Source organism: Lycorma delicatula, chromosome 7, assembly GCF_047948215.1.
Source record: "Lycorma delicatula isolate Av1 chromosome 7, ASM4794821v1, whole genome shotgun sequence".
In the NCBI taxonomy this organism is placed as follows: Eukaryota; Metazoa; Arthropoda; class Insecta; order Hemiptera; family Fulgoridae; genus Lycorma; species Lycorma delicatula.
Genome location: NC_134461.1, coordinates 76977437 through 77003387, shown reverse-complemented (window position 1 = coordinate 77003387; position 25951 = coordinate 76977437). Strand labels below are relative to the sequence as shown.

The window sequence follows — 25951 nt, the reverse complement described above, 5'->3', positions numbered from 1 at the left end:
TAGAAAATGAAGATATAAGATGCTGGACGATTTGAAGAAGGATATGTTCAAGTGAAGATAATAAAATAAAATAGGGAAAATTGTAGTAGTGGACCTTAAGACAGACCAGCAAAGTATATAAACAGTGGATCATATTACACTAAGACTGTTTATAACTGACAGGAAGTTTATAAACTAAACTGTACAAGTTCTACAACTGGCCAATAGGATGCAGCTTTATTAGCACAGTGTTTCCATTTGCCAACTATTTCTTACAAATTAGAACTAAACGTTGCTAAAAACCTGGTTGTAAAAGGTAGAATATAGGTTTTCTATATGTACACATGAAGCACATCATCTTAGCATGTTAACAAAATATTTAAAAAAATAATAACACTATAAAATAAATAAACAGTCAAATCTAATACATTGTTTGAATACTTCTCGATTTAAATGTTACTTTTGGCAGTAACTTCGGCTGGAACTGCATTGCAACAGCAGCAGCGCTAGCGTTTATGATGATACATACAGGTATAGTTGAAAGCGTTTCGACGTAAATAAAAAACTTACATTAAAGATTAAATTTGATTCAAACCGAATAAAAGCCCGATTAATTATATGTTCCAACATGACGTGTTTACTATTTGAAATGAATTATCGAAAAAGAATACTATTTTATATAGAAGTTTAATTTAATGTAATATTTAGAAATAAGTTGTTCACTACATTTAGGTGGAATTTTATGAGTTAAAAAATGTTAAGCAAATTATATTAGTACTTACTTCATCCATGATAATGTAACGAGAATTTTAAAAAATTGATTTGGACCTGCCTGGTATAGGTTATTGTGTTGTTAGTGGCTTATCTCGAATTCATTCATGATAATTTAAATGTTGATTTCACAGCTGATTTTGTTTGTTTTTTGTGTTTCTTACACTTCCATCTTGCTAGACCAATACCAGATGTAAACATTGTGTTAATAAGGGTGGATAATCGTGTTACACTATTCATCGCCGTCAAGCCTAAAAAAATTAGACGACAAATGACGAAATGTTTTATATTAGTAATATAATAAAAATTATTTTTTTAAATTATTTATTTTATTAATAATTTATTTTGTTGTGTACACATAGTAAAAGCAGGTCGCCAAAGTTTGTTGTATAATGTAATATTGTATTAATTGTTTTTTACGAGTAATTCCACTTATTTTTATACAACGGTACTTAATTGTATTTTAGTTTATTTTGAAAAATAAACTAAAAATAAACTCTGTTAGTGAGATATTAATAGACAGGTTTATTTTGTCATATGATGCTAATGTAAAGTTATGAAGTATACTGAACTGTACAGTCAAATAAATCAATAAACAAATTTTCTTGACCTTATCATTACAAATACATATATATATATATATATATATATATATATATATATATATTAAATTTATAATGAATAATGAATATTTAAAAGCTCTATAACAGTATATTATCAGCATACACTAATCGCCTCACAGTCACCAATGCAATACACAACAATTTTGATATTCTACGCACCCAAAAGTACCACGACTTAACCTACTGGAGCGTTATGAAATAAACGCACAATTCAAATCATACACACATTTCGACAACATTTTTAATACGTGCCTACCTGATTAAAAAAAGCCATGCTATCAGCGCCAGTCAATGAGGATAATCGTAAATACGATTGAAAATATTTTGAAATATGTTTAAAACGTATTGTACAGTTGGGGGTCATTATGTCGTTACAAAAGTTTAAATAGAAAATTTGTATTCACAACATTTTCAACGAACGAAAAGTTCGTTATTAAATTCAATATATATATATGTATGAATACTTTTTGTCTAGGATTCAGATTAGACATCGTTAGAGGAAAAAAATACACAAATGACAGCGATCAGCCGTCGGGTTCACCTCAAAATGGCCGCAATAATTAAAATTTTATACTAATTATTACGCAGTAATGATATAAGCTATCAGTTGGTTCAAAAATCACAATGTAAAGTTTAGCAAAATGCCAAAAAACAGAAAAGTTATATTAATATAATGTACGACTTTCCGACTGCCTGTAAACTGGATTAAATAAAAGTACTATGTATTTTAAATATCGTAATTTTGTTACATAGTGAAAAACCAAGTTACTTGATAATATGTTTGATTCTATCTCATAGCACTGGCGATGCGTATGAATACACTGCAGGCTTAATTAGGGCGAGGAACTTAATAAACAGTAAACACGGGCTTTTCGATAAAAAGTACGGAACGGCTGGTGCGACTTTTCATCTAGTTCAAACTGGCAACGCTGCAGCGGTACAGCTACACGCATGCGCAGATCGTCAGTCGCCCTGTCTAACCTTCTTTTTTCTTTATTTTTTTGGAAATATGGCGTCTGCGAACGTTGATCAGTATTTAAAGTTGTGTTGCGCGATTTTACTTGTGATTCTTAAATATTTGTTGCAGTGCATATCTTAGTCTGTTTAAAATATTATATTAAAGTGTAGTTACTTTTAAAACCAGTTTAAGTGACGTTAGGAAAAGACTAGTGGTGTGGTTTTGAATACAACAAAAACAAACGAGTAAAATTTTTAAATAAGGACCCAGATTTGTAGGTTCTAGACGATGCTACTAGATATTTAATGGTAAAATATGGCTTTGACCAAAATATACCATTAGATTTTACGAAAAGTACAAGATCATACTACGATAAAACTGAACTTTATCAAAATCTCCCTTTGAACGAAAATTAAAGAATGTAGAAGTTCATAAAATGAAATGGATGATTTTTTTCGAAAGTAAGGGATCAGTTTTTTCTGAACCTTGTTTGTCATTTAATACCAAAGATCCCAATTTAACAACAAAGATGGTTTCAATGACAGGAAAAATGGAGAAAGTCTTGCATGTCATGAAAATTCGCCTATACGAAAGTATAGGCGAATTTAGTATTTTAGTATCTTCAATAATTATTTAAAAAGTAAGAGGAATTGCTCTCAATTGTGTTGATAAAATAGACCTTAAATTACAAAGAAACCCAATCCTGGAGAAATATTTTAACTAGATTCGTAGCGGCTACTAAAGCCTTAACATTTAGTATTATGGAGGAAATGTTTCAGAACAAGACAGTAAAAAAAGTATGTCCTACTCTGTGGTCAGCAAGAGATAATGCTTGTCAAAGTTTAAAAGAATCTTGAGAATTAGTTCACACTGCTTTGGCACATATACCAAACGACACGACTGAAAAAGCAACAACTAGATGTGAAGCTCGAGGAATTATTGACGGTCATAACGATTTGAAACCGTGTTTATGGTGTGCTTTTGGAGCATTGTACTTCACATGATTCACAAAACAAGGAAAGTTATTCAAAATGAATCTGTAGATGTGTTGATAGTGAAAAATTTGTGTGGTCCGCTGGAAGAATATTTCAGTGAACAGAGAGAGAACGTAGAATACTTTGAAACGCTGGGTATGGATTTAACAAAGAATATTGAACTGTGAAAAGGACAGTTACAGACTACGAAAAAGGAAAGTTTGGCAAGATGAAGTTGGAAGTGGAGACATAAACGTTACCGGAAGAGGCCACCTTAGAATAAACACGTTTTTATTCATTATTGACACTTTCATTGGTGGATTTAAAAAAAATACGAATTACATATAACGAATTTCAAGACTGGTTCTACTTCTTAACTCAGCTGTATGAAAACGAGGCAAACGTAGAGAAGGAGATAGGAAGAAGGCGGCTAATCTTAAACATATCTATACAAATGATCTGGATTCTGATTTCATTAAACGATTTACTCATTTTTAAAAGCATTGCATAACAGGAATAGAACATCTATTAGAGAAATCGTTGCAAGGAATTTCGAAATTTCTAAGATTTAATTCTATAGAACAAGTTTACTTAAATTTGGACTTCAAAATATCTATTTTTAATAAAAGGTAAATTAAATCAGTCGATTGGTTTAACTACTATATATGATTAATTAATTATACGGTGACTAGTCTTGTACATAGAAACCCTCCTGGTCTAGTGGTGAACGCATCTTCACAAATCAGCTGATTTCGAAGTTGAGAGTTCCAACGTTCAAATCCTTATAAAGACAGTTACTTTTATACGGATTTGAATACTAGATCGTGGATACCGGTGTTCTTTGGTGGTTGGATTTCAATTAACCACACATCTCAGAAATGGTCCGCCTGAGACTGTACAAGACTACACTTCACTTACATTCATACATATCTTTCTCATTCATCCTCTGAAGTAATACCTGACGGTGATTCCCGAAGCCTAAACAGGAAAAAAGAAGTCTTGAATATACGGCCCGTATGGCCGCGTTGTGAATCGGCACTGGGAAGCGACTCAGCAGAATCATGACGAACTCATCACACAAACGCAACGTTTGTTTATTCTTCACCCTATAAGCTAACTGAATACAGTATAGAGTTAATAACTTTGTTAGAAATGAATTAATAATTGAGAGAACAGTAATAATAATAATAATGTTCGTTCGGGGAAGTCTTACTAGATTTTTCTTTGATAACTGGTTTTATTTATAAACTGATAAAATGCATGAAAAAAATTAAAAAATTCTTCCTTAAATGTAAAAAAAAAAAATTAAACTAAAAGCAGTTTTCTTCCACTGGTTGTTGATTTCGGAAATTGTCAATTCAGAAAATCTGTAATGCGATCAAATGCTACCAAAACAGACATTTTTTGCTCAATAAGAATTCAAATCTGTAAAAAGTATGGATGTTGTTTTAATGCAGATATGAAAACGCTAAAACTCGACAAAATAAAATTTTCTTTTTTTTAATAATTTCTGTAATTTAAGAATAATTTAAAATTAATGAAGACGTGACACAGACGCAAACTATCGATAAACTAAGCCAATCTTATATCTCATTTTATTTGTATATAAGCACTAGAAGTGTTAATTATTCGAAACCAGTTGCATTTTATGGAATTATTTTCGAGCGTGTTTGCGTATGACTTAACAGATTACATTTAATAATCGATCCAGATCAAGAAACTAACTCTAGTTTTTTTATTTCCACCCCGTATTTTTATTGTGGTATAACATTTTTAGTGAAATAATTATTTTTTTATACAAGTAGTAATTGATGAAATGAAAGAAGTCAGCTACAACATTCATCTTTTTCTTATAATTTAAATTTAATTGGCAACAGTTCACCAATTTGTCATGATAAAAGAGTTTAACTAATATGTTATATAATTATCGCTGTTATTTTTTTGTTTAATATTTAAATATTTAAAAAATTTTTAATTTTAAAGGTTAGGTAATTTCATCTTACAAGTTTTTACTTAAATCAGTTTGGCAGTTGTGCGGGTGTCCGTACAAAAAGAGATCCAAATTTTTATAATGGATGGGTTAATTTGTTCAATTTTGAATAAAATACGAAGATATAAAAAAAATCTTCGTTTATTTATTTATTTATTTTTTTTGTAAAAATATAATTAAAGTAAATGAAGTTGAATTACTATTGATTACATTTCAAAATCAATAATATAAATTTTTTATTTATTATTTTTTTATCGTAGTATTCCTTTACGATAGTTTTACGCGTTCGTAAGTCGGGCAACTTTCAATTCCGGAGGCGATTCACCTGTTTTATTCAGAACCTGTTTTATACATTCCTTTAATCGATTTAGACAAAAGAATCTAAAAGGTCATACGAATTAATGGTAGATTCTAGCATTTCTTTCAAGTAATTTCGAACCTAAAATTATATACAACCTATATATAAAACAATGTTTTAAAAATTCATTTCGATTTAATTTACTTCTTTCCTAGTAGAAATATTTTTTTATGCCTTTGACTAATAATATATATAGTCATTTAATATTTTTATAAACTATTATATAATTTGTAATCTTCTATAACGTTATTTCATTATAATGTAATTACGTAATAAAATTTGATTTGCATTAATTAGAGGTCAAGTCTATAATTGTTTAACTTCAATTTTTTATATAAATGTAGACGAATCAAATATTAGTATAAAATGTGTTAGTTTTATAAATGAATTGAATTAGTAGTTAGTATATACTTGCGTCAAATTTCAAGTGTAATTATTAAAAGATATCCTCTTTAAAAATCTATTTTAAAATGTTACATAATATTTTTATAAGTTTACGTATATATCTAACATACATAAGCTAACTATGAAACGAATTTTAAGTCGTTTGATAATTTATTTTATTTAAATTTATATACTTAAATAATTCTAATATTCAGTTTTTTTTTTTAATTTAGCTTGTAAACAGTTGATTTTAGAAAAGAAATTTTGTTTTTAACGAAAAATTGCCTGAATAACTAGATTTAAAACTTTTAACTATCACATACAAAGAATGGCTATTAAATAATGAGACTAATGCTGTAAAATATTTTATTTTAAATTTATACATATTTAGTTATTATTCCCTTCAATATACACCCTTCCTCTACCCCTACAACGCTCCATGGAAATTTTCCATCGTTTGAAACAGTGTTGGAAGTCTTCTTCTGTGAGCTCTTTCACGACGCGTGCCGCTTTTTCTTTCACAGCTTCAACGATCTGAAATCTTGTTCCTTTTAATACATATTTGACCTTGGGGAACAGATAAAAGTCACATGGTTCCAGGTCAGGCGAATAAGGCAGATGGCCTAACACCGGGATGTTATACTTGGCTAGAAACGTCTTTACAGACAATGAAGTGTAAGCCGGTGCGTTGTCCTGATAAAGAACCCATAACTTGTTCTTCCACAATTCGGATCGTTTTTTTTTTTCTTATTTTTTCACGGAGTTGAACAAGAACCTTGAATAAAGACAAGAATAGTTAACCGACAGTCAGATCGGATAAGATAACCAATTTTTTCAATATTTTTATCCTTTTTTGACGTGGACGGGCGACCCGGACGAAAATCATTTTCAACGTCTTCTCGGCCATCTTGGAAACGCTTAACTACTCAAAAACCTGTGCGCGTGATAAACATTCATTGCCATATTCTTTTTTAATAAAAGATAAGTTTTAGTAGCGGTTTTTCCAAGTTTCATTTGAAATTTCATGGCAATTCTTTGCTCTAATAAGTTATCACATTTTTATAATTTTTTCGGCAAAACAATAAAAACAGATGTTATCTGTTTTCATTTTATGTTTTTTTTTTTTTTTTTATTGTTATATGTTTATTTTCCTGACATCGGTTATTTATTCTTATATTGTGGAAAAATAATTATACATGAAAATGTTTCCTAAGATTTCTTCTTTTTGGGGGGGCAGGAGGGTAATTTATGATGAAATTTTATTAGAAAATTATTATTATATTTATGTTAAAATAAACCAAAATAGTTAAAAGAATTTAAAAAATCTATATTTTTTTCTACTTCCCGACCTCCAAAATCACCTTAAAAAAAGTTTTTTTTTTTTATTTTGCTACGTTTACCATGTTAAATGGAAGAAACATACCGTCATAATTGTCGAATTCAGAATAGCGAGAAGTCTCATACCGTTCGAAAAATATAACGTGATAGCCCGAAAACAATTTTGGTGGCTACTTATGAAATAATCAGACCATTCTCCTTCGCCGAGCCAACTTACTAGCGCTAATTATCTTGACATGTTACCGGAGTATGTAGTACCATAAATTGAACAACGGAATCCCAACGTTTACTTCCAACAAGATAGCGCACCACTACACTGGGGTTACATGTTAGGGACTCACTCCCTACATGAACAATTTCCTCAATGGACCTTAATGATCGTAATGGACCAATTCCCTGGCCACCTCGATCCCCTGACGTTACGCCACTCAATTTCTTTGGGGAGTTGATCAAAGACTGGATGTAACGAAAGTTGTCAGCATCAATGAACTAAAACGAAGAATTGAAGTTTTAATTAATGGAATAACTGCAGATATTTTTCGTAAAGTGTGGCGTGAAATTGATTATCGTCTAGACATTTTATGCACCACAAAAGATGCTCATGTTGAACGTTTTTGAAGTTAATTAGTGTTTTAAGCAAAACTGTTTGAAATGCCCTGTTCAATAATAAAACGTTTATGTAAGTACATTGTTTTTTTATTTATTTATTAACACCTAAAATGTGCTGAATAATTTATGATCACCTATGTATCAGGAGAAGATTTGTCCCCCTACTGTTTTGTAGAATGTAGGCATTAGGCCCTTGCTGGATTTTCTTTAAATCAATAAAATACCCACGGTTTTTTTTTATTTTAGTTGGCAGTTAGATTTATTTGTTTTATAATGGATAGATTTTAATTGCGTTTGAATCCTTTTAGATTATGAGTTTATTACAAGGATGCAGTCGTAAATTTTCCACTACCGAAACGTTTGATTTTGTATTACGGCAGACCCTGAGAATACACTCCACACCCACGGGTGGCTGGTTACATGACAGTGTTATGAAAAATACACATATTCATTTCAATGTTTACATTGATAAAAAACAAAACTTATCTTTTTCATATCAGATTTTTTTTTTTCGTGGACTAGATTTTTAGTGACTTATTTTGTCGCAGTTTGGTTGCGGATATCCAAAAGGAAAGGAGTATTTTCGTGCGGTCTTATTTTTATAATTTAGATTACATATTTATAGTCTCATAATTTGTTAATAATATACAAATAAAAATAAAAGTGAAGTGAGGGTTAGGAATCAAATGGTGATAATATTTTTATTAAGAAATACGATGACGAAAGTGTTTAGCATTTTAAGCAAAACTGTTTGAAATTCCCTGTTCAATAATAAAACGTTTATATAAGTACATTGTTTTGTTATTTTTTTATTAACACCTAAAATGTACTGAATAATTTATGATCACCTAATGTATCAGGGGAAGATTTATCCCATTACTGTTTTATTTATTGGTAAAATAAAACGTAGGCCAGACTTTAAGTTAAAACAAATCTTATGTGAAAGGACAATTTTTACTTTGCAAGTATCATAACACTAAGCTGTGCTGCAAGAAGGAAAGTACGATAATCAGTCAAAAAATAGAGTATGCTTTTTCATTTCTCGTTTCATGGCTCCGGGACCCCAAAAAACAAAAAGTGGGGGGACAATGTTTGTACGTGCGTACGTACGTGTGGGAGTGTTTGAATCTTAATTACTTTTGACTGGATAAACCGATTTTAATGGAATTCTTACAGAAAGTCATATATATATATATATATATATATATATATATGGGACATTTGTTGGTAAAGTTTTGGGGTCAATATCTCCAGGCGTAAATAGTTTTTGGGTACAGTTTTCTCAAAATTTTGCAAACATAATCCCACTTTATATTAACGTCATAAAAAATTGAGCCACTATGAGAAAGCTTGAGGATTGCTAGATTATATTTTTAAATAATCACAAAATGTGTTGCTGCCAAGATTTTAATTATAGCGTTTGTTCGTAATAAAAATAATGATGAGTTAATTACGTTACACTAGCGTCATTTGAAAGACATTATTGTAAATAAATACTTAAGAATGATTTGCAAAATTATATTATATTGTTTTTATCAACGAGTGATAGATTTTTTTGTTGCCAGTAATCATCAAGTCAATACCATTTAATCAGTTTATGAATGACGTTATTTAATAATATCATTTACGTTATTACTGAACTAATAAATAATTTTTTAGTGCATGAATTTTTTTTAAATTATTTTCTGATCAATCTAATATGGGAAATTATTATGTCGATTTATTGTTTATTTATTTTTTATTATTTTTTAAGTACAATTACGCCTATAAAAACTATATTATAGTAGTAGTGTTGCATCTTAATAATTTCTTTTATAGCTAAAGTAAAAAATCGAGGGTAGTCTTAATTTATAAATTATTAAATTTATTTCATTTCTAAAACTGGTCTTCAAAACACGAAGGAAAATTTATAAAAAAGAAAGAATTTTTTTAACTACTTTTTAATTTAGCTCGACATTAGCGCTCTTGTGAAAAAACAAAAGAATCGATAAATAATTTGTATTAACTATCTAATGAGAAATCTTTTTCTCATTGCACTTGTCTAATTTTGTTGTTTTCGGTCAAAAAATAAACGTTTTTGAAACGCTTTTATAAGTTTACAGAACATTCTTTACATATTGTTTTATAAAGAATCCGCTCTGAATGTTTTTCCTTGTATTTTATTGATATTCCATTTTTTTCTAATTATATTGTAGTTTAGTTTATAGAATTAGCGATAATTATAAGAAATACCAAAGTGAGTGGTTAAATTAGTTTTTCTATGACTGTATTATAAGTTTGAATTTCGCGGTTGGAATTTATAAAATAATGAGGGTCATTATAAACAGATTTTCATTATGATACAGGTGATCAAACGATCAAAGTCTTTTCAGCCACTGATCTATCAGAAGGAATATTGTTTAATGTATCAGCTATTTTTTTACTTTGATTTTAATCAGACTTGGTAGTTAGTAAGCGGCCGGCCTCCGTGACGCGACTGGTAGCGTCTCGGCCTTTCATCCGGAGGTCCCGGGTTCGAATCCCGGTCAGGCATGGCATTTCCACACACGCTACAAACCATTCATCGTCATCCTCTGAAGAATGCCTAACGGTGGATCCGGAGGTTAAAAAAATAAAAAAAAAACGTAGTAGCAAACAGAGGTTAACCCACCGGGTCGGTCTACTGGTTAACTCATCATTGCAAATCAGCTGATTTCGAAGTGAAGAGTTCTAAGGTTCAAATCCTAGTAAAGGCAGTTACTTTTATACGAATTTGATTGAATACTATTTCGTGGATACCGGTGTTCTTTGGTGGTTGGGTTTCAATTAACTACACATCTCAGGAATGATCGACCTGAGACTGTACAAGACTTCATTTACACTCGTACATATCATCATTCATCCTCTGAATTAATACCTTACGGCGGTTCCAAAAGCTAAACAGATAAAAATAAATGAAAAAAGAAACAGAGGTTAATTTTAATGTACACCAATAGGTAAGTAAGTTTTTATATTAGCTGGCTTCCGTGGCGCGAATGGTAGGTAGCGTTTCGGCCTTTCATCCGGAGATCCCGGTCAGGCATGGTATTTTCACTAATTTATTGATTGAAAAATTAAAAATAAATATTCAGAAAACAGTGTATTCTATCATTGATTTATATCAATAATCCCAATATTTTCTCTTATTTAAAAAAAAAAATACGGTATACAACTCTCTATAATGGTCATTAACGCGTTAATTTACGAAAACGTCATTGCGAAATTTACGGCCCTTGCCAAGGCTCCTGTTGTAACTTACTTTGCATTCGTGCATTAATGGCTTTGATTTCTTACAATAATATATTCTTCTGCTAAGTGGAAACAGCGTATTTAATACTTTTTTTATAACAGAAAGGTGTACGATAATGTTATTTAATACTATCTGTTCTAGTATTTCTGATGGCTGTGATGTGTAAAACGCCCATTGAACAAGATGCTAGTTACAAGATATTCTCGGTATTTTCCCTGATGCCTAAAACAGGAGAAGTTCAGAATAGCCTTTCCCCATTTTAAATATACTTTCTCCATAAACGGGAAATGAGTAACGTAAAAAGTTCTAGATGGCGCACAAGATGCTAGATGAACTAATTATATTTATTCTCTCTGAAAGTAATAATGTCCATTATTTAACCAATCTTTACGATGAAAGAAGTGGATAACCCATCTATAGAGCTGAATGTTATCAATATTTCAGCGGGCTTGAATGCTGATTTGCTATAGTATATTCGGCTCAATGAAATGATAGGAATATTGTTCATTTGTTATTATATATTCGTATTTTCGAGAATGATTAGTTTTTTATTTTAGACTACTCATAAAACTTCTAGTTCTGGTATCTAAAGGTGAAACCACTGTTGAATCTGTATCATATCCGATTCATATCCATGTTGCATTTATATAAGGATTCTGCGGAAGTGATCCTATTTCGTTCGCTTGCTCGGATATTAAAAGGATCTTGTGTCTCCGGAATATAAGTATAAACATTGTCCGATTTTTATAAAAAGTACCATACATCTAAATTTATCCAGTTAAAAGCGTGTAATATAAGTTTATTATTTTTTTTACAAAGCTGTTAAAAAATATAAGAGTACCTTTGTTTATTAAAAACCTTTCACAAGTTTAGCTTCATAACTGTCCTAATTAAAGAATTTAGAATTCACACAATTGCATTAACCTGCAGTTTTGTAAGCTTGATATCAATAAAAATTGAGTCTTCGTAGAGGAATTATTTAGTTTGTGTATCCAATATTTAAATTTTAAATAAGAATTATGTAATAATTTTTTGTATTTTGCAGTAAAATGTAAATTTTATACTGTTTGCAAGTTGAAAGTTTTTTAAATGGTTTAAATTTTTAACTTCAGATTATTATTTGATATTTAAAAAAGCTGGCAAGGTATTGCATGACTTTCCTAGCTACTCCCGGTTAAGTCATGATTACCAAAATTAGATTTGAGTATGAAATTTCGAATAAAAAGATTTTTGATTTTAGGGACTTCCTTATTCTGTGGTAAAATTTAAGAAAAATTTACTTATAAATAAGTGATCCATAACAGAAAAAAAATTAATTTAAAACAGAATTGTTTAAAAATAACGTATAACTTTTATGAAAGTAATGAAAAAAATTGCTTCTCATTTTGGATCCGGAATAGAATATAGGTGCCCAAGTTATTTTAATTTTAATAGCTCTTTAAATGAAGAAGAAAATTACATAAAAAAAATTTAAAACAGTTAGAGCCAAAAAATAAAAACAATGTATATTTTCTATAGGTAGGGGAAAAATTTTAAGAAAATCTTTTCTAAAAAATATTCATGTATAAGTTAAGCTTAAAAAATAATTAAATATATAATTATTAAGCTTTCAAAATATAAAAACAAAAATTATTTTGTAGTATAAAAAAATATAAAAATTATTAAGCTTAAAGAATATAAAATTGTTAAGCTTTTAAAATGTATATATAGGTTGCACATATATAAAAGTTTGCTTATAAAGCTTTCTCTAAATCTAACACCTCCTTTTTCTAGAAGCTAAAATAAGAAAAAGACAATATTTGAAAAAAAACGTTTCTCCATTTTAGGTAAGGTGTCTATAATTTAAAAAAAAATTGTATACAATTCTTGATAGCTCTGTATGTGAAATACGAACTTTAAAAAAAAAAAAGTTGAACAATATTTAAACGGAAGAGAGATAGAACAAAAGGACAAAAAACATAATTTAAATTTTAAGAGGGTTGGGAGGTTGATTTTTTGAGGTTACATAAAAAAAATTATATGTAAATTATACATGTATATAAATATAAAATCGAAATCGTGTTTTGCGATATCCGCACATCCCCTGAAAGAATTTTGAAAAAAAGATTGATATGGTCAGTGTCTCATATATAGAAATAGTAGAGCGAAATTTTAAGAGAATCGATTGGATGAATCCGGAGATATAAGGCCAAAAGCAGTACGATGCACATATTAAGTTTTTTGGTCTATTTGAACTAGTTTGATCTTAAAACGAAGATTTGGAAAAAACCCGATATCCCATTTTTACCTAATCGCCATGCTTTCCCCTTTAATAGAGCTCTATTGCGGCAATATTCGCCGAGAAAGTAGTATATAAAAATATTTTCTACTTTTTAAATGTAAATATTATTGGATTATCCCCTCTTTAGTAAAAATTCCATTTTACGGCCCTTGCCCTTTATGTTTATTTATTGTAATACTTGTTTGAGTTTCGTCATTATTTATCTTCATTTTTTTTTATTTAACAAAATAATATATTTTTTAATCATTAATTTTTCCCGTTATTTATATTTTTATAATTGTAATATTACATTAAGTTTCGTCATTGTTATCGATCATTTTTAGTAAATCAGCTTGTAAATCCTTTTTGTTTACTAATTGTTTACACATCAGCATCCAAATATCCAACATAACATGTTTTGATGTAATTATATATTTGTTTATGAAATATATTTTATGGAAAATAACAGCATAAATAGGCTGTAATATTTTTCCTAAATCTATTGTTATATTATCGTGTCATTACTTAATTAGATTTGACCTTTAGTTATTTATTTCTTCTTCGTTTCGTAACTAAAAACAAAATTTCTTCAACCTTCAATTCACACGTGACATAAATATATATAGGAATAGGTACAGTGCGTCAATAGTATTGTATTTAATGTTTATTGTTGATAAAAATATTATGGTTTATTACAATACATATTATTTAATATTTATTTTAATTATAGGTTACTGAATATAAGTATTTTCGTGGTCCTAGTTGTAGTAGAATTCATTCTTTGCCCCGTTTCTTTAACCAAGTATGCCAGGAATGGTATACTGTGTTAGGCGATATGTTTGTGTAGTTAATCGTCTTATTCTTATGACCCAGTAAATCTGACGAAATAATACACATTGTTTAAAGATAAATTAGTGACAATTTTACAACCCTTTTTATGTTTTGTGTTTAATTTTTACTTTCCCAGCCACAGTTCTATTGTTGCTGCAGTAACACAGCTAGAAAGAGAAATTTTAGCGTTCGATCAAAATGTTGGGTGTCAGGGTTTTTGGAAATGACTACATTTTAAGAACCCAGTCCAAAAACAAAAAATAAAGAAATTTCCGAAAAATGTATGTACTGTGCGTATGTTGGCCTGTATTTTGATTAATATCTCTGGACTGGATCAACATAATTTTTTTAAAAAAATGGCTCAAAAAAATTGTATATATATGTTATTGTATTAAATTTAGGACAAAATTAAAAAAAGGCAGATGAGTAATTTTCGCCAATTCGAATTTTTTACTTTTTGTGTAAAAGTCTTAGAGAATTGAGCTTTAGTATGATGAAAGTACTTATTAAGTTGTAACAATTCCAACGTTTTAAGTCTATCTGATTTCGGGGTAGGAGATATTTAACATTATTTTTAGACAATTTTTGCCTTGTGTCTCAAAAACAGTTGACCAGAAAAGTTTACAAATACTCATATTTGGAAGCTTATATATATACATAAACCAACTTTGGCCTGATTTTCGATCCCAGTGGACAAGGATGAATCACGGTACCAATATTTTTTTTTTGTTTTCCTGTAAGTAGCTACATAGGATGACCTAAGAAGGGTTGGCCAAACTTAAGAAGATCAAAATAAAAAAGTTTGTTTGAACCACTGCTCTATTTTGCTGTTATTCAATTTCTGTTTTTCAATTAGTCTATTAGTTTTATTGAATATTGTTTATTAGACAAGACAAAATTTTATTCTATTTTTTTTTTTTATTTTCAACAAAATGATACCTCAGTTGTTCAAATCGACTGATAAAAACTGAGCTATGACTGAAATTGTTTAAGTGAACCGCAAAAATTATTTAGTATGACAATTTTGTCCCTCTTTTCATTTCACATATGGTTTTTACAAACCATTATAATTTATTATTATTTTTTACTTTTTGCGTTGGAACAGTTTTTAAAAATCTCGACGTTCCATGATTATGTCTAGCCGAAAAACAAAAAACCAATAGAAAAATGCACGTATGTACGTATATATTTGTACATATGTATATATATATATATATATATAGGCCTGTATTTTAACTATATAAGTTAATATCTCTGACAGTCTGGAGGTATTTTAAATTTCTCAAACTGTCCTGACATTAAACCTTGAAATTTGGCTCAAATATTTTTATAAATGGCATAAATGATGTCAAGAAATTTTAGACTTATCAGACAAAGGGGTGGAATATTTATCACTATTTAGATATTTCAATTTTTTGTGGGGGCATCAAAGAAATTTGAAATTCAGTACAGCGATAAAATGTGACTTGTATACTGTACTGAACTTTAAAGTTGGTTGGACATAATAGCTTAATTTTTTTAGAGCTTTTGTTTTACATATTTTCAAAACAGATTATTAAATACTTTACAAAAAAATATTCAACATAAGTTCTAACTTATCTGACAAGGAGATAAGGCCCTAATTGTCATTAGATTTTGCTTAACATTTCTAAACGAACTTTAAACAGTAAGCATCAAATTAGACCAAGTATCTATGCATGATATGTAAACTATACTAAGTTTTATGCTTCTACAAACAGTTTATTAGTTTTCTTGTAATATTAAACAGATTTTAGAGCGCAAAATTTAAATAAATTATTTCCTTATAAGGAAATCTTATAACAGGTTATTAATTTTTTACTTGAGGTAAATATACATTCATTCATTCATTCATTCATTGCCCTCTACCACTTAGTGAAAAATTGTCATAATCTCTTAAAACAGTCTTCGAAACTGAATTTTAAAATCATTTATTAGATTTGTTATCTAAAATAGTTTTTTATGTGTATATTATAATTGATTTGTTCAATTCCAAGTAAAAATAATAAAGTCATTAATATTTAAAATCCATAAAATCTAGTGGCATTTTGAAATAAAGATCTGTCAAGAGCAAAGCTAGAAAATATGCAACCTTTTATCAGCTTTGTTTTTTATGAATAATTCCATATCCCACCATAAGTTGTTAATCAACAGGTTTCTTTATTGTCTTTGGTAACACAAAAACTTTTCAACCCTTTTGTCAATTCAGTGGTGGACAAATGGAAACAATACAATCATAAACAAACAAATCTTTTATGTCTGTCGGTACATAATTTATACATTATGTACATCATAACAAAGTGAGTAGATGTGCTATTCCACTGATAAAAAAAAGGAACTGCCTCAGCATTTGCCTGAATGGATCATGGAAAAAGTGATAAAACCTTGATCGGAATAGCATTGCAAAATACACAATTAATTATAAAATAAAAATAGATGTGCTTAAAATCCATTTTATAATTAAAAAATAAACTTACTTCAGAGATTAAAAAATAAAAGCTTATAATAAACTTACAAAATATAAAAAGAATCTTCAAAATGGATGCATTTTACCAAATGCATCAATTTTTGTGCAAAAAACACATGAGTGAAATTGAACATCTTTCTTGAAATCAGTTAAAAAGTTGATGTGTTTTATACAGTATAGTTTTTATTACATAGTTGTTTAATTTTGATCATGAATCCTTGCATCATTGAAATTTTAAATTATACTTGTATATACTTAATTACACTAATATTTATTGAATAAAAAGGTCATGAACAAATGAAAATGATTCTGATTAGGCAATATTTAACATCAGTCTTTTAATACAACACGTCCTATTATCAAAAACTAATAAATGTATAAATTAAGGTTGTTACTGATTATAATCTTATGGTTGATGGGTAACATAGTAAACTGTATCTATTATAACCTGATGGTTTTGTAACATTTCAGGAATGGTCAAAGCCACATTTAATAAACCAGTTCCCACCATTAAGTTAAGCAATGCTAGTGGATACTATTAGAATTTTTTACTGATAATAATCATAGCACTTGATACTACTCAATAAAATTACTGTATAGTTTCATTATTTATTTATTTATATATATATATATATATATATTAAGTATTCTTCACTATGATAGAACCACTAAAGCACCGAGGAAAGAATATCTTTAATTATATTATTAAACATAAGTAAATTTATTTATTTGCTCTAACTTAGGTGTATATATAATCTTAGCAGTAATTTAGGGGCTGTAATTGATAAAGAAGCAAAACCTCTTATCATAATATTACATTTCTTTTCAATAGTTTATTTCTGTTTTCATACTTCATTAAAGTAATTTTTTTATTTTGGCCCTGGAAAGGATAATTCCTTATGTTTTTCATTCAGTCAGTTGCCAAAAATTCTATATCTTTCTTTTTGTTATGAGTTCTTAAATTTCATTATGAACTACTTAATAGACGGATTTTCTTGGGTTTTGTACCTCGTAAGCAGCAGATAGTTAAATGAGGATAATGGCAAGAATTTATCAAATATTTTATTGTATTTCAATTTTTTTTAAAATATATGTAGCAATACAAAGAACTAAATAATAGTTTTAATTATTCTTTTCCAACTTCAGTAATTAGTTGATTTTTTACTTCCTTGTGCAAAGTAAAGGAAGTATTGTGATCGCAAAAAAATGGTGGTTTTCAGATTTCAATGGAAATATCCATTTTGACCATCCCTGAATCCATTTTGACCAGTTTTGGTGTGACATCTGTACGTACATACATATGTGTCTCACATAACTCAAAAACGATTAGCCATAGTATGTTGAAATTTTAGATTTAGGACTGTTGTAGCATCTAGTTGTGCCTTTTTGATTGCAATCAACTGAACCAAAAGTGTCCAAAAAAAACCCAAAATCCAAAACAATTTGAATTTTGATTTTTTTCTTAATTGTAATAATAAGCCCTCATTTAGAGATTTTCAATGATATATCATAAGTGGTACTTATTTTCATTGGTTCCAGAGTTATAGCAAAATGAAATTTTAATTAATAAAATATTTGGATCTTATAAGAAGGCACATTAGTTCAAATCAGACTTCATCTTCCTTTTATTATTTTTAACTACTTTTTTTTTTTAATTTTATTGATTTATTAATAATTATTAACCTTTGATTGTAAAAAAAATTTTACAATAAATAATTCAATAATAACAATAAAAAAAATATGAAAAAATATTAGAAGTTTTAATGAAATAAAAATTTGTATACTTTTCACTTTAAAAAAATATGCATGTGTAATTTAACAGGCATACAAGGAAGTCATGTGGTGTCTGCATCAGATTTTTTAGTTGATTTTTTCAATTATTAATTGATAATATTAATTCTTAAAAATAATTATCTTAACATTTTTACATTAAATTGTGGTGGTGTAATAGTTTTATCTGTTGCAAGATCTTATTACTGTTATTCGCTTTACTTAACAAAATATTTATTTTTGCTTTTATACTAGGACTGCTGTCATAAACATTGCAAGTTTTAAAATCACTTGCTGACAGAAGATAAATTTATTTCTTAGTCATTAAAATAAACAATAGTGTATCATGTTCATTTAATAGTGTATCTGTTTCTGATTTAAAGTGGTTTGCTTAAAATAAATTAATCCATCATAAAAAATTTACTTTGATAACCTCTTCTATTGTTGATATATTAAAATGCAATTTTTTTATGTATGTTTTATCACGGGACTATTTAGCACATGTCCAGGCTTCTATTTTGCTAATAGAATTATCTAAAATATGCCATTCAATAACACATGCTGTATCTGTTTCAATTATGTTTCCTGAGTGTTGAAAAGATCTTCAACATCCTTTGTTTTAATTAATCAAAAAAAAAATCAAACTTATAGAAAAAGAATTAAAAAAAAAAAAATAATCACTCCGAAAAAAAGACAAAATCATATTGAAAAAAAAAGAAGAGATTGTAACAAAAAAACAGGTAGGTTTTTGTAAACAAAAAAGATCTTTGATATCACAAACCAAAATTTTTAATTAAAATAAATAAGCAAAGAAAAAAAAAATCAAATATTTTATAAAAAATTGGAAAACAATGAAGAAACAAAACATAAAATTCACAAACACAACAAGAACTAATGTATTATTTATAAAACATAGGAAAAAAGTATTTCCATTACTAATTATGTTCCTCTTGGGTTTTGGTAAATCTCAACATTGCTACATTACACAATTTTTTATGTATTCTTTTATGTTAACTTTTATTTGGTTTTATTTCTCAGGAACAATTTAATCATTTATCATGGAATCTGACTGTACTCATGCATTAGGTGACTGATTCTATTAAGTTTTTTATTAAATTGTATGAAAGGTTGGTGTACCTCTTCATTTATTTTAATTGAGGAACTGCTTGGTTCTTCATGTATTAACCCTTGATGCACATTCTACAGGTTGAAATTTCTGTACTAAGATTTTCATAAATATTATTATTATGTAAAATGTAATAAATTCTTCTTAATATAGTCAGTGTTGAACAAAAATTAACATTTTATATTTTTTATACATTTTTCTTTTGCTTTATTCTTTTGTGAATGCAGATTGAGAAGTGTTTTTGTGGCAAGTTGTATTCAAACATGAATGTCTAGGGCTTCAGAGTAGTAATGGAATTATGAGGTTTAAGACTGAATTCCCTTTCCTGTCACTCCCTGGATTGAGAGCAGATTATCATAAACAACCTATCCCACCCTTTCATTCATTCTAAATACCCTTGTAAATTTTTGTTCGTCATCTCATTTTTAAACTTCATGTCATTTCTTTTTATGGTTTTTTTTTTATAAAAGTTCTATATTAGGTATAGTAGAAGGTTGTATAGTAGGATTTCCAGAATATATTAACATAAAATTAATAAATTTAATTAATTATATATTATGCTTTTCAAAACAATTTATTTTAATTATTATAAATATTATTCAAAAAATTTCTTCCTGTGTTTACCTCTTTTTATAAAAGTGATTTTTTTTTTAACTTCCATATTCTGTTTTAATTTTATGTAATTTTTTGATAACTATATTTTTGTAATGATATATAAGTCTATCTTAGAATGGTAAATTACAATTAAATATTTATTTAATAAATGGATTAGTAGATATTTTGAATTAACTGTGTCATTTATTTTAAAGCAGTAAACATGATTGTAACTACACAAAATAATTCTACTATCTCAAAATAATTACCCTTATCATCAGCTACCATTTCCAGGTACAGTCTCATATATTTTGTTTTTTTTTCTAAAATTGTTCCCTTGTTTTCTTTTACTCTCTGGATCTTCTATATGTACTGCAATGTACATCCCAATTGCATAATGAAAACTTGTATACAATACATTAGGAAATTTATATTTAGAAATTTTTGTACTTTCCAATAGCTCTTCTTTATAACTACTGAAGTTGACTGATTGTTACTATTTAAGATGTCTTAGATCTGTTATTTGACCAACCTTATTTCGGGGATGTAGATTGTCATTCGTACAAAAAGCACTGAGCTCTTTTAACTATGTAAAATTTTTTAATTACATATTATCTTCCTCTTCTCCAATTTATGGATAAAATATACAGCCTGTTCCAGAACCCAAGCTCTTCCTCCATCTGGTCTATATCTTAGGTTACTCTGGTATTCTTTCCAAGTGAATATACCAACTGGATTTATATTCATTAATGTTTCTCAAATTTATTTTTATTTACAAAAAATTCTGTGAAATAATTTTTACGAATATAACTGTGACAGTCATTTTGTAATGAATTGTTAATTATAGTATTATTAATATTAAATAAGATATATCTATTGCTATTGTTTAATTCCAATTTAATTTATTACAGGAAAATAATTTATTCCAGTGGAGAAACAGATCTTATTCTGTTGGTTCATCAAGTTCATCGGATTCAAATATGAGTGATGACGCAAATGAAAGAGTTGAAATATTAACAGGGATGAGACATGAATGTGGAGTATTTGGGTGTGTTGCAGCTGGTGATTGGCCTACACAAATTGATGTCGCTCAAGTGATTTGTTTAGGTCTTGTTGCACTACAGCACAGGTGAGGTTCATTTTTATTTATTATTTAATTTTCATAGACTGTTATATTGTTTATTTGTTCATATTTAAGGTGTGGTCATAGTCGCCCCTTCTTTTGAAATTCATAATTGATCTTCAGACATCTATTTTGTATTTTGGTTGTGAATTACATAATAGTTTATTATTATGATAAAAACAGAATTATATTTAGTACTTAACCATAGACAGTATGCATGTACATATAATTGAGTGTGGTATGAAGTATCCTAAGTAATACAATTACTGTGTTTTAATTTTACTGTTAGAAGTTTTATCTGAAAAAGATATTGATGGCTGTTTGATTAATTGTGCAGACAGGGACCCTGTATCAGTTGACAGGCCATTCAATTCCCCAGCTAGGTAATGCCAAGGATTGGTTGACACTACAGATTCTGATATTCACAGGATGAACCTAAAAATGATTCAAACTATACCCACAGAACGTGAAACAAGGAAGAAGGGATCAGGATAAAGGAAATGTTTAGGTAATAAGAAAGAAACATTTACCCACAGAAGATCTACCACAGGAAACAACAACCCACCTAATACAAGAACCTCACCTGGTAATGGGGGACTCACAACCCCTCAGGAGATCAAAATATTTTTACTTTAGGGTAAGATCAGTATGTTCTGATCAGTGGTTTTCTCTTGTTCTATTTAAATGTGTGCTGCTATAAAAAAAAAAGAACAAAGTCTGACTTTACTGACTGCAGAATTGTGCATAAAGTGGTAGTTCCAGTTTTACTGTAAGCCACCCTTCATTTGACAGGAAGTAATGGTACAATATTCATTTGTAATAGAATCCCAGTGGTCATAGATATAAATCAGTCATCATACAACATTGAAAATAAGCAAACAATGCTGACAATCATTTCCCTTTTCATGGGTAACTGCATTTTTAAGGACTATTTGTGCCTAAGGGCTCTTAAAATTATTAGTTGATACCACTTAAAATTATAAAAAATATATTTCAAGTTACGTTTTTAATAAAACACATTATATGCAAAATATATTTTCAACTTTAAAAAAAATAGGTAGTCCATTCAGAGAGACATTGTGTTTTTTTTTTTTTGTTTATGTCAACATTTCTCTATGGTTTATGTATTTTTAATGCATTTCACATGTTAATTTAGTCATATTCTAATTTAAATTTACACTACATAGCATTTTCATTTCATATCAAGGAACATTACTCATACTGTCACAAACAGTTTTGAGCTTATTTTAATTTCACTAAAAAATAATAAAAGCAAAATTATATGATCACGAAATTTGTAAAATAATTTTGTTGAGAACAGGATACATTTACATCTTTTAAAACATACAATCAAAGGGTATCTTAGAACTTTTATGTCATCATGAAGATTTTAAAGTAAAGCCTGACATGTTGTGCAACTATTAATTTGTTACACAGCTGTTAGATGGCAGTAAAAGTTAAATAATTAATTTCAAAATGTTTCAGTAAACTGATTGTTTGGTCCGAACAACAGTAATGCAGAATTTGATGATTTGATTTGAAGATTACGGTAGCATTAATTTAAAGTTTGATTAAGTTTCATCAAAAGAATCTAATAAAGATCTTTGTCCTCTTTTATCGAATTGTGAGACATGGCCTCAGTAAAACCAACATATTTCTAGTTACTAAATATTTCTTCATATGCTTTTTACCTTTATTTTTTAATGAATTTAATATGCCTGTATCACATACTACATTACAATACACCCATTCTTCCCTTGTATTAAAATACACTACAAAATTTTATTACGTTGGGGGAAAATATTGCTTATAAGTTTAATCATTACATTAAAAGATTTATATTTTATTTAATGATTTATTTTTATACCTTTTATTGAGTTAAAAGCAATATTTATACTTATTGTTTCAAGAACTCATTAATATTTTACTTTAAATGATCTAATCCAGTCGTTCTTATGGCTATGATACATGTAAAGCAGCTGAAGCACAAGAGTCAGCAGTAAGAGTTTTTTTCTCTGAGAGTAACGATGTTCACTCTACAGCCAGCCCCTGTGGTGAACAGAATAAAGGTGACACTTGCAGGGCCAAATATTCCCTGCCTATATTTTGGTGGCCTTAGCATTCTGATATATAACGATACTTTTGGCTCTATTAAGAATGCCACAAAACTACTTTTCACCTTACTTTCATATGGAATGCTTGTTATTCTTTAGAATAACTATGTTAATTTTGGGTGGACATGTGACTCATATGTGGTCGCTTTTACCATTAAAGTTGTGGCTCTCAACATATGTATGTAATAATTGTTAATATTTTTTTTTATTTTTTAATCTGTTAATATTAAGTTAAACAGTAGATCATGTATTTTATTTAACTCATGTAAATATCTTTTTTTAATTTTTTTTTTTTAATTAAAGAGGTCAAGAGAGTGCTGGAATTGTTACAAGTGAAGGAAACAATGCAAAAAATTTTCATGTAAAAAAAGGGATGGGAATGATAAATAGTGTATTCAATGATGATTCAATGAAAAGATTAAAAGGTATTTTATACAATCTTTATTATATATTTTTGGTTTAATTAATAATTTATTTTTATTATTATACTATGACATTAGTTTAAACTTCAGTTAAAATCCATTGAAAGAAATCAAGACTTCCTCTTTTTGAGAACAAATTTAAGCTTGCAAACTTGATATATTACTAGTTATTTAAGCTGATAGACTTGAAAATTAGTAACTATATTTCTTTATGCAGTGAATGTAGGACTGGGGTGGTGAATCTACAGATAATTTGTAATTAATACAGTAATTAATATCACAAAGCTGTTATTGTTATTACTTATGTTCTAGATTTAGTGACAAAATGAATTATCAGTAACAAATATGTTTACCATAATCTTTTTTCTTTTTTTTTTTTTAATTAGGTAATCTTGGTATTGGACATACAAGGTATTCAACAAGTGCTGCATCAGAAGAAGTTAACTGTCAACCATTTGTTGTTCATTCTGCTCATGGTGTTCTTGCTGTTGCACATAATGGAGAAATTGTAAATTGTGAAGCTCTTAGAAAAATGGTGAGGTCTTTTTAATTAAATAATTCACTTTTCTTGATTAAATTGAATTGTACATTAATCAGAAAATTTGTATTTTTTATACAAGGTAAAATAAAATTAAAACAACAATTTAAAATATATAAGTAGAATTTCATATTGAAAATGGGTTAAGACAGGATATATGTAAATGTCATTATTGAGACTGATTATCTATAAATCTATAGAGTGTGGTTTATAGCAACTTAAACAGTGTTTTTAATGTTAGATTTACACGAATGAGAATGTTGGCTCCAGCAGGATAACGCAACATGTCATACTGCTAATGAAATGCTGAATATGTTATGGGAATTTTTTGGCCATCATTTGATATCAAAAGGGTTGTGGCCTCCAAGATCCCCATACCTTACACCAGCAAGTCAAGTTGGAGACTTCATCATGTGTGCACATGTTGTATTTCGCTCTGCATTCCAGATAGTTTTTTTTACTGGTTTTTTGGAGACTTTATTGGATACAGACATTGGAAATTGTTGGTTGGGATTTACTGGACATGGACTCAAATTTTTAAGGCTTTCAGACACGGACTACACTTTTTATAAGGGTTTTTTGTTAATGGTTCGTTCTGGTTTACTGTGATTCTGGACATTATTAATCTTATGAGTTATTCTGTGGTTTTTTGGTGCTGCAAGAGGTTTTAATGTCACTGGGACACCCCAGGAAGATTTACAAATTATTTTGGAGACATGTATATTGAGGTACATGAAGTTACAGTAGTTTAAAATATTTTGAGGTTATACATGTATATAGTGTTTGAGAAAATTTTTTCTAAGTCATACACGCAGGTTGTAACTGGCTTGTGACGTGGATCTTTGTCAATTAAACAAGAACTTAGAATATTTTTCATTGTTTTTACTTGGACGAAAATATTCTAAGTCATTCAGGAGTACAAGGAAACTTCCTTCTCAATTTACTCTGTAACCATCTCTCCCCATTCCAAAACCTTCTGGATCTATCCGAATCCGGTCACTTTTGTCTTATATACTTAGAGTTTGGACTGAACCAGTAATAATAGTTACATCACAACTGTTGGACTGTTGTAGTTGGACTACAACTGTACAGAAAAGGCTGGGGTTAGTCGCATTCAAGAAGTCCACTCCCCCGGTCAATGAGGGTAGAACAGTAGTAGTGAAAGCGTACGGTAGGTCATATGCTGCTCCGCACGAAGAAGGCTGCAGTAACCAGTGAGGAGGCTAGCGATGTACTCTCTGTAAGGAAAGGGTGTAATGGCGAGCTGCACATCAGAATTTAAGAGGTGCAGAAGGCAAAGCAGTTTACCTCAGTTCTTTGGGATAAAACGGCTGAACTACTACTAGTGGACCTCAAGACGCAGGGAAAACAACTTAATTGTGACTCATAACTCTACCCAATTCAAAGTCCACTGATAGTTTTGTTAAAACCTTTAG

At 28.8% G+C, this 25951-nt stretch overlaps 1 protein-coding gene across 1 annotated transcript in view; it reads left to right on the top strand.

The window, feature by feature from the left end:
- LOC142328135 (amidophosphoribosyltransferase-like) overlaps nt 1–25951 on the top strand; it is a 45898-nt gene that overhangs the window by 8441 nt on the left and 11506 nt on the right. Inside the window, exons 2-4 of the mRNA XM_075371676.1 lie at nt 21230–21447; nt 23859–23980; nt 24364–24512. Coding sequence (XP_075227791.1) covers nt 21230–21447; nt 23859–23980; nt 24364–24512 — 489 coding nt within the window. The remainder of the gene's footprint in view (nt 1–21229; nt 21448–23858; nt 23981–24363; nt 24513–25951) is intronic.